The sequence below is a fragment of the Carassius auratus genome, unplaced genomic scaffold (assembly GCF_003368295.1).
Source record: "Carassius auratus strain Wakin unplaced genomic scaffold, ASM336829v1 scaf_tig00008745, whole genome shotgun sequence".
NCBI classification, from domain to species: domain Eukaryota; kingdom Metazoa; phylum Chordata; class Actinopteri; order Cypriniformes; family Cyprinidae; genus Carassius; species Carassius auratus.
In genome coordinates this window covers 69,653-80,263 of record NW_020523973.1, presented here as the reverse complement: position 1 = coordinate 80,263, position 10,611 = coordinate 69,653, and the positions used below count along the sequence as shown (strand labels likewise).

Sequence of the window (10,611 nt, the reverse complement as noted above, 5' to 3'; positions counted from 1 at the left end):
TCGGCTACAAATAATCGTCCAGGCCACTGCAGAAGTAGCACATCTTCACGTGATACAGGTTGCTTTTCTCATCGCTTCTCGCAATGGACCAAGCACAGTTGTTATTGTTTACTCTGAATGAGGCATTAATGTTGTTGGTTGACATTTGCAATTTATGACAGAATCCTTTCAATTGAAAAATCTTTAATTATTTTATTTTATTATATGATAGTGTTTTTAGGGTTCAAATATCCCCAGCGGCACAAAAACAATCATTGAGATTTAAATGCGTTTCAATGTGGCATTCGGCTTTTGAGCCGCCAGGCGCCCCCTAGAGGAAAACAACTTCTAGTAAGCACACTATTTTCTTTCTATCACCTTGCTTTTCAACCTTACGTTAGCTTCTGTAGGTTATGTGTCATTCCTGTTATCAGAGCATAAGACGTGTCGGTTTCCAGTCGTGTCTGTGATGCGAGGGCCAGTGCGTTGGGTGTTATGGGATGTGAAGGACACCCTGTTAAAGGTCCGCCGCTCGGTTGGAGAGCAGTACTGCCTCGAAGCAGAGAGAGCAGGACTCAAGGTGCCAGCTGCTCAGCTAGAAACTGCTTTCAGACAGACTTACCGGCAGCAATTACGCCTATTTCCCAACTATGGCAGAGCTGTGGGCATGAACAGCCAGGTGTGGTGGACTGGACTAGTGAGGGACACTTTTGCCCAGTGTGCGGTAGATGACCCTGCTTTACTGGACAGTCTAGCCCACAACCTTTATCACAACTTTTGTGGACCAGAAAACTGGGAGGTAAGGGGTATTTTACTTATAAGATATTTTAGCCTTTAAAACTGTTGTTTTTTCTTTCAAAATTATATTGTTTCAATATTTTAAGCGGGTTTTATTACTAATTCCAAAATCCCCTGCAGGGGGCGCTCGTTCAATACACATCTCCACTGCCAGTTATTTCTCGACCTCATAAATTACTAATTGAAACAGATTACATGTAGGCAAGTTCATACTGTTATTTTGAAGTATGCTACACTTACTCTAAAATGAGGAAGATGGATGTTTATAATCTCAGATTGTGTCATCATCAGGTGTTTCCTGATTCTAATAGCACCCTCAAGTTCTGCACCGCTTTAGGACTCGAGCAAGGCGTAGTCTCCAACTTCGACAAGCGTTTGGAAGGGATCCTGAGGGGATGTGGACTTCTCAATCACTTCTCATTTCTGCTGACCTCAGAAGATGCTGGGGTTGCTAAACCAGACCCTGCCATTTTTATCCAGGCACTGGTACGGTGTGGTGTTCCAGCCTCCAGTGTAGTTCACGTTGGGGACCATTTTGTGAAGGACTACCTGACCTCACACTCATTGGGTATTAGAGGTTACCTGCTTGACAGACAAGACTGTCACGGGCACCTTGATGTTCCTCCACAGCATAGATTACAGAGCCTAGATGAACTACCAGCTCGATTAAAACAGGATGCAGACTGAAGAGTGCACACATTTTATCCAGTGCAGCTGATGATTATGTAATGTTGCTGCAGGGTTAAACACATTTTAAATGGACCATATTTTTTCCCAGATGCACGTTTTATTTGATGAAACGAGACGTAAGCTGAAACATCAATGTGGGACAGGAAAACAAAAAAATCATGTTCTTTTAAAAGTTAAGATTTAATAAAACCGTAATTGCCAATACATTATTTTATTGTTAATCTGCCAATAAATTATATATTGTTTGTGAAAATTGTCAGATTGTTACCAGTCATTTGTAGATATAGCATCTGGTAAAATACTGGTCAGATATAGTCCCCAAATATAAAGGTTTGACTGATGGTCTCAGTTACACTCTCTCTCTCGCTCTATGAAGAGTTTATTTGCTAAATTTTCTTTATCAAAACATGAGTTTTGAAAATTCTTAAAAATTGATGTTTTTGCAAATGTACTCTTCATATAAAGAAATTAACAATCAATTGTTTAGTGATAAATTGGCAAATAATAACTCGATTACGACTTGTATATAGATTATTAAATAAATTAACCTATAGTTAAAGACAAAAACGCATTAAAACACATTAAATGTCTTGTAATAGACTATGAGGGACATTGTTACTTTAAGTTGGTGTGACAGTTGAACTTTTAAACATTGTTGAACATTTTCATGATATGACTGATAACATCAGCTGAAAAGCAAACAAAATTATTTATATAATATAATTGTTGTTTTTTTTTTGTACGGATCAGAATATAATTTTTTTCAGTGAAATAGTTCAAGACAATAATATTAAAAAACAATAGGGGCAGTTTCTGTAGAGAGCTGATATCATTGTTTCAGCGCAGAGGCTGCTGTGGATAGATGGTGAAGGAGATCACATAACCCTCTTATTCCTTCCCATCTGCTTCAGCAGATACCAGCTATGGTTTGATATTAAAAAGAACTGGGGCAAAAATGAGAATGGCAAAAATACAATAAGATGATGATAATGCTCTTCAATTATTGTGGAATTTCCATAAGATGAGAAGATTTTGAAATGAGGGCAAACACCAGCAGGACAGAGACGGTGAATATTGTCCCCGTACAGAGTCGCTGTTTCCTGCTTGTTCCTCAGGTGATGTTCACATAATCGACACTAGAATACATCCGCTCTTTTGTGGTATCTCGCTGCTCCATAAGTGTATTGTGTATATTGCTGGAGTTCCCTAAGCAGAGCTCTTAAAACAAAGCTGGCTTTGGAGGATCAGCCAGTCGGCTATGAGGGGCTGTGCTGCAATCCAATTGAAAAGCTTAATGGGATTAAGAAACCCATCAACAGAGGATCGTGGTCGAAGAAGCAAGGGAGAGGAGATCGAGGTTAAGAGCAGTTAAGATGAAATATGCAAAATAAGAACCTTTCAGTGAACAGTTCCACTAAAGAACAATTGTATATTTAGTGTGAGGATGGATTTAATCTAAAATAACTTTTTTTGCTGTGGCAAAGTTCCATGGATGTTAAAGGCTCTTTATTGGCATCTATTTAGCAAGTAAGGGTTCCTTTCAGGGAAAAACTACTTGCTCTACAAATAAATAAAATGGAATAAAAATATGTGGAGAGAAATGAAGCCAAAATAAGGTATATGAAGCACAGAAAGTAAATTACAAAAAAAATACTCGCGCAATGTCCATCACCACAGGCACCACTTCCCATAACACACGATATACAGTATTGTTCAAAATAATAGCAGTACAATGTGACTAACCAGAATAATCAAGGTTTTTCGTATATTTTTTATTGCTACGTGGCAAACAAGTTACCAGTAGGTTCAGTAGATTCTCAGAAAACAAATGAGACCCAGCATTCATGATATGCACGCTCTTAAGGCTGTGCAATTGGGCAATTAGTTGAATTAGTTGAAAGGGGTGTGTTCAAAAAAATAGCAGTGTGGCATTCAATCACTGAGGTCATCAATTTTGTGAAGAAACAGGTGTGAATCAGGTGGCCCCTATTTAAGGATGAAGCCAACACTTGTTGAACATGCATTTGAAAGCTGAGGAAAATGGGTCGTTCAAGACATTGTTCAGAAGAACAGCGTACTTTGATTAAAAAGTTGATTAGAGAGGGGAAAACCTATAAAGAGGTGCAAAAAATGATAGGCTGTTCAGCTAAAATGATCTCCAATGCCTTAAAATGGAGAGCAAAACCAGAGAGACGTGGAAGAAAACGGAAGACAACCATCAAAATGGATAGAAGAATAACCAGAATGGCAAAGGCTCAGCCAATGATCACCTCCAGGATGATCAAAGACAGTCTGGAGTTACCTGTAAGTACTGTGACAGTTAGAAGACGTCTGTGTGAAGCTAATCTATTTTCAAGAATCCCCCGCAAAGTCCCTCTGTTAAAAAAAAGGCATGTGCAGAAGAGGTTACAATTTGCCAAAGAACACATCAACTGGCCTAAAGAGAAATGGAGGAACATTTTGTGGACTGATGAGAGTAAAATTGTTCTTTTAGGGTCCAAGGGCCACAGGCAGTTTGTGAGACGACCCCCAAACTCTGAATTCAAGCCACAGTACACAGTGAAGACAGTGAAGCATGGAGGTGCAAGCATCATGATATGGGCATGTTTCTCCTACTATGGTGTTGGGCCTATTATCGCATACCAGGGATCATGGATCAGTTTGCATATGTTAAAATACTTGAAGAGGTCATGTTGCCCTATGCTGAAGAGGACATGCCCTTGAAATGGTTGTTTCAACAAGACAATGACCCAAAACACACTAGTAAAACGGGCAAAGTCTTGGTTCCAAACCAACAAAATTAATGTTATGGAGTGGCCAGCCCAATCCCAGACCTTAATCCAATTGAGAACTTGTGGGGTGATATCCAAAAAATGCTGTTTCTGAAGCAAAACCAAGAATGTGAATGAATTGTGGAATGTTGTTAAAGAATCATGGAGTGGAATAACAGCTGAGAGGTGCCACAAGTTGTTTGACTCCATGCCACACAGATGTCAAGCAGTTTTAAAAAAACTGTGGTCATACAACTAAATATTAGTTTAGTGATTCACAGGAATTGCTAAATCCCAGAAAAAAAAAGTTTGTACAAAATAGTTTTGAGTTTGTACAGTCAAAGGTAGACACTGCTATTTTTTTTAAACCACGACCCCTTTCAACTATTTGCCCAATTGCACAGCCTTAAGAGCGTGCATATCATGAATGCTGGGTCTTGTTTGTTTTCTGACAATCTACTGAACCTACTGGTAACTTGTTTGCCACGTAGCAATAAAAAATATACTAAAAACCTTGATTATTCTGGTTAGTCACATTGTACTGCTATTATTTTGAACAATACTGTACATTAGAATTTAGCAGTTTTAAATGAGCAGGTAAATAAATAAATAAATAAATAACTGTTGGAACAAAACAGTTTGAAGCTCTATTTAAAGCTCTATTTGGTCCTTCTCCAAACCACTTTTTGATCTGTCTTTCCAATGGAATTTACTTAGTTACAGGTTGAACTCATAACCATTTATAATACATAATTGGAAAATCATGTGTCAAGTCAGGTCAAGTCACCTTTATTTATATAGTGCTTTAAACAAAATACATTGCGTCAAAGCAACTGAACAACATTCATTAGGAAAATAGTGTGTCAATAATGCAAAATGACAGTTAAAAGCAGTTCATCATTGAATTCAGTGATGTCATATCTGTCCAGTTTTAATAGTGTCTGTGCATTCATTTGCAATCAAGTCAACGATATCGTTGTAAATGAAGTGACCCCAACTAAGCAAGCCAGAGGCCACAGCATCAAGGAACCAAAACACCATCTGTGAGAGAATGGAGAAAAAAAAACTATGGAGAAACCAGGTTGGGGGGCCATTTCTCCTCTGACCAGACAAAACCAGCAGTTCAATTCCAGGCTGCAGCAAGTCAGATTGTGCAGAAGAATCACCTGTTTCCTGTGGTCTTGTCCTGGTGGTCATCTGAGACAAGGTCTTTACAAGGGATGTGTATCTGGGGCTCTAGTTGTCCTGGTCTCCGCTGTCTTTCAGGGCTGTAGAGGTCCTTTCTAGGTGCCGATCCACCATCTGGTCTGGATACATACTGGATCCGGGTGACTGCAGTGACCCTCTGATATGGATACAGACTGGATTTGGTGGCTACAGTGACCTTGGAATAAGAGAGAAACAGACTAATATTAGCATAGATGCCATTCTTCTAATGATGTAGCAAGTACAGTATTGTTCAAAATAATAGCAGTACAATGTGACTAACCAGAATAATCAAGGTTTTTAGTATATTTTTTATTGCTACGTGGCAAACAAGTTACCAGTAGGTTCAGTAGATTGTCAGAAAACAAACAAGACCCAGCATTCATGATATGCACGCTCTTAAGGCTGTGCAATTGGGCAATTAGTTTGAAAGGGGTGTGTTCAAAAAAATAGCAGTTGTCTACCTTTGACTGTACAAACTCAAAACTATTTTGTACAAACATTTTTTTTTTCTGGGATTTAGCAATCCTGTGAATCACTAAACTAATATTTAGTTGTATGACCACAGTTTTTTAAAACTGCTTGACATCTGTGTGGCATGGAGTCAACCAACTTGTGGCACCTCTCAGCTGTTATTCCACTCCATGATTCTTTAACAACATTCCACAATTCATTCACATTTCTTGGTTTTGCTTTAGAAACAGCATTTTTGATATCACCCCACAAGTTCTCAATTGGGTTAAGGTCTGGAGATTGGGCTGGCCACTCCATAACATTAATTTTGTTGGTTTGGAACCAAGACTTTGCCCGTTTACTAGTGTGTTTTGGGTCATTGTCTTGTTGAAACAACCATTTCAAGGGCATGTCCTCTTCAGCATAGGGCAAATGACCTCTTCAAGTGTTTTAACATATGCAAACTGATCCATGATCCCTGGTATGCGATAAATAGGCCCAACACCATAGTAGGAGAAACATGCCCATATCATGATGCTTGCACCTCCATGCTTCACTGTCTTCACTGTGTACTGTGGCTTGAATTCAGAGTTTGGGGTTGTCTCACAAACTGCCTGTGGCCCTTGGACCCAAAAAGAACAATTTTACTCTCAGCAGTCCACAAAATGTTCCTCCATTTCTCTTTAGGCCAGTTGATGTGTTCTTTGGCAAATTGTAACCTCTTCTGCACATGCCTTTTTTTAACAGAGGGACTTTGCGGGGGATTCTTGAAAATAGATTAGCTTCACACAGACGTCTTCTAACTGTCACAGTACTTACAGGTAACTCCAGACTGTCTTTGATCATCCTGGAGGTGATCATTGGCTGAGCCTTTGCCATTCTGGTTATTCTTCTATCCATTTTGATGGTTGTCTTCCGTTTTCTTCCACGTCTCTCTGGTTTTGCTCTCCATTTTAAGGCATTGGAGATCATTTTAGCTGAACAGCCTATCATTTTTTGCACCTCTTTATAGGTTTTCTTTATAGGTTTTCCTTTTTAATCAAAGTACGCTGTTCTTCTGAACAATGTCTTGAACGACCCATTTTGCTCAGCTTTCAAATGCATGTTCAACAAGTGTTGGCTTCATCCTTAAATAGGGGCCACCTGATTCACACCTGTTTCTTCACAAAATTGATGACCTCAGTGATTGAATGCCACACTGCTATTTTTTTGAACACACCCCTTTCAACTAATTCAACTAATTGCCCAATTGCACAGCCTTAAGAGCGTGCATATCATGAATGCTGGGTCTCATTTGTTTTCTGAGAATCTACTGAACCTACTGGTAACTTGTTTGCCACGTAGCAATAAAAAAATATACGAACAAACCGTGATTATTCTGGTTAGTCACATTGTACTGCTATTATTTTGAACAATACTGTACAAACCCGATTCCAAAAAAGTTGGGACACTGTACAAATTGTATATAAAAAATAGAATGCAATGTTGTGGAAGTTTCACATTTCAATATTTTATTCAGAATACAACATAGATGACATATCAAATGTTTAAACTGAGTAAATGTTTCATTTTATGAGAAAAATAAGTTGATTTTAAATTTCATGACATCAACACATCTCAAAAAAGTTGGGACAAGGCCATCTTTATCACTGTGTGGCATCCCCTCTTCTTTTTATAACAGTCTGCAAACGTCTGGGGACTGAGGAGACAATTTCCACAAGTTTAGGAATATGAATGTTGTCCCATTCTTGTCTAATACAGGCTCCTAGTTACTCAAATGTCTTATGTCTACTTTGTCGCATCTTCCTCTTTATGATACGCCAAATGTTTTCTAAGGGTGAAAGATCTGAACTGCAGACTGGCCATATCAGTACCCGGATCATTCTTCTATGCAGCCATGATGTTGTAATTGATGCAGTATGTGGTCTGGCATTGTCATGTTGGAAAATGCTAAATCTTTTTTCATTTAAAAGTACTGCTATATGAACAAAAGTGCAAAAACATTTGGTTTACAAACACTTTACGTAGTAGCAGGTAAAATATCTCGTAAATCTTAACTGGTAACATTAATTAAACTAAAAATAAGCTATTTGTCTCTGCCAGGATATTTATAGAAAATATTTTATAGTTTGTTATAGAAAAACAAGTTGTGCTCAGAGTCGAGAGCCTCGATCATAACATTACAACAGGCACCTTGCTATTAGAGATCTGCATGATCGCGGGACCCATCGCAGCAGAGTGCAGCGCGGGACAACACTTGATGGGCGGGTAGATACCCCCAAATTCTGGTTCATTCACTAGAGTGATCGCTTCGTTTAGCAGTCCCTGACTTGGTTGGAAGAGGTGGGCAAGAGCATGGTTCAGTTTTTTATAGATCAGTGAGTGTGAGCGCTAACCATGCCAGAGTGGAGATCTTTTGATAAGTGCTGCATGATTGCATGAAAATTTCTGAACGGCAAAAACAATAGCTCTGTAAAGCAATATATTGTTAGAGGGATGTGTGTTACTGCGTCCCATATGACTCAAAATAATAAACCCTAAAGTTAACAAAACGATTCACTCAACAAGCTCGTTGCATTCTTTTCTGTTAAAAATAACAGTGGACAGTGGTTTGTGAATGTTGATGCTTAGCCTAAATAATTTGATCGGGAGCTCCACTCCTTGACCCATGATTTGTCTGTATGTGTATTCAGAGCCAGTGAGCAATGGACTTTCATAATAATAAAAAACTAAAAAGAGATAAAATAATTGTCTGCGTTAATCAGATAATGCATTAAAGCTATAATTATGCATTCACTTGCCCAGCCCTAAAATAAATAGATCAATTTCATATTAAACTAAACATTTTTAGTTTACATTAACCCAGTCAGCACTAGGAATTTAAGTAGTGAAAAAAATTCAAAAAGGTGTATGCGGGAAACGTTTCCAGAAGCAGTGAATGTAAAGAATGCTTTGATTAACCAGGTGTCTTTTGACGCCTTGAACATGCTTATATGTAAATGTGCTACTCACCAAACACGAATCCAAGTCGTCCACATTACATATATATTTTGTATCAATGATATTGACAATCAGTTTAAAAGAAAGATAAGCTTCTAACATCAGAAAGAGTACTTATTTGTGCTTCTGGGTCATGTTTAGATATGGCTTCTTTTTGACCTATAGAGTTTAACCGGCAATGGCTAATGACACGGTGGATTGTCTTAACTGACAATGTTTTCTGGAAGTATTTCTGAGCCCATGTTGTGATTTCCATTACATTAGTATTCCCGTATGTGATGCAGTGCCGTCTAAGGGCCCGAAGATCATGGGCAGAGTTTGTTCCAGATTCTCTGAATCTTTGGAAGATATTATGCACTGTAGATGATGATACAGGTAACTTCAAACTCTTTGCAATTTTTCTCTGAGAAACTCCTTTCTGATATTGCTCCACTATATTGCCGCAGCTGTTCCTTATATGTACATTTAACTTTTCCGGCCTCTTATTGCTACCTGTCCCAACTTTTTTGCAATGTGTAGCTCTCATGAAATCCAAAATGAGCCTATATTTGGCATGACATTTCAAAATAGCTCACTTTCAACATTTTATATGTTATGTATATTCTATTGTGAATAAAATATAATTTTACGAGATTTGTAAATTATTCCATTCTTTTTTTTACTCGCAATATGTACAGTGTCCCAACTTTTTTGGAATCGGGTTGGTAGTTGTAAGACAGATGTATAAAGAAGTGACGTGACATTCAGCCAAGTATGGTGACCCATACTCCGAATTCGTGCTCTGCATTTAACCCGTCCAAAGTGCACACACACAGCAGTAAACACACACACACTTAACTGGTAACATTAATGTAATTAAATTAAATATAAAACAAGCTATTTGTCACTGCCAGGACATTTGTAGAAAATATTTGATAGTTTGTTATAGAAAAGCTAGTTATGCTCAGAGTTCAGAGCCTCGATCATAACATTATAACAGGAACCTTCCTATTAGAAACCTGCACAATCGTGAGACCCATTGCAGACTAGATGGGAAGGTAGATTCTCGTGAGAGCGGGATGCGGGAGAATAATTAGGTTGTGCTCACACTAGGCAATCTTAACCCCCAAAACCTGGTTCTTTGGCTAGTGTGATTGCTCCATTTAATAGTCCCAAGCTCAGTTGGAAGAGGTGGGCCAGAGCGCGGTCCAGTTATAAATAGATCAGTGAGTGTGAGTGCTAACCGCGCTGGAGTGCAGATCTCCTGATATGTGCTGCATGACTGAGTGAATATTTCTGAGTGGCAAAAGCGATTGATGTGTACAGCAATATATTGTGAGAGGGCCGTGTGTTACCGCATCCCATATTACTCTAAATAATAAACCACAAAGTTAACAAAACAATGCTGTCTTCACGTGATATCGGAAATTTCCTGTTTCCCATTTATGAAGTCGTGATTATGAGCTTGTTGCATTCTTTTCTGTTAAAAATAACAGTGGACAGTGGTTTGTGAATGTTGATGCTTAGCCTAAATAATTTGATCGGGAGCTCCACTCCTGTGACCCATGATTTGTCTGTATGTGTATTCAGAGCCAGTGAGCAATGGACTTTCATAATAATTAAAAACTGCGTTAATGCGAGATAAAATAATTGTCTGCGTTAATCAGTTAATTCATTAAAGTGATAATAACGCATTAACTTGCCCAACCCTAAAAGAAATAGATCAATTTCATAT

General features: G+C 38.4%; 1 protein-coding gene across 1 annotated transcript; it reads left to right on the top strand.

Annotated features, from left to right (window-relative positions):
• Nucleotides 1-12: 12 nt before the first annotated feature.
• On the top strand, nt 13-1,810 carry LOC113072298 (haloacid dehalogenase-like hydrolase domain-containing protein 3). The gene is made up of 3 exons (XM_026245315.1): nt 13-330; nt 414-778; nt 1,069-1,810. Exons 2-3 carry the CDS (start codon nt 449-451, stop codon nt 1,462-1,464), a joined length of 726 nt encoding a protein of 241 aa, XP_026101100.1. The 5' UTR covers nt 13-330; nt 414-448; the 3' UTR covers nt 1,465-1,810.
• Nucleotides 1,811-10,611: the final 8,801 nt, after the last annotated feature.

Excerpts from the sequence above, each read along its gene's own strand:
- LOC113072298 (XM_026245315.1), top strand. The coding sequence starts at position 449 with ATGCGAGGGCCAGTGCGTTGGGTGTTATGGGATGTGAAGGACACCCTG. Across the intron at positions 779-1,068 it reads GTGGACCAGAAAACTGGGAG|GTGTTTCCTGATTCTAATAG; the intron begins GTAAGGGGTATT and ends TGTCATCATCAG.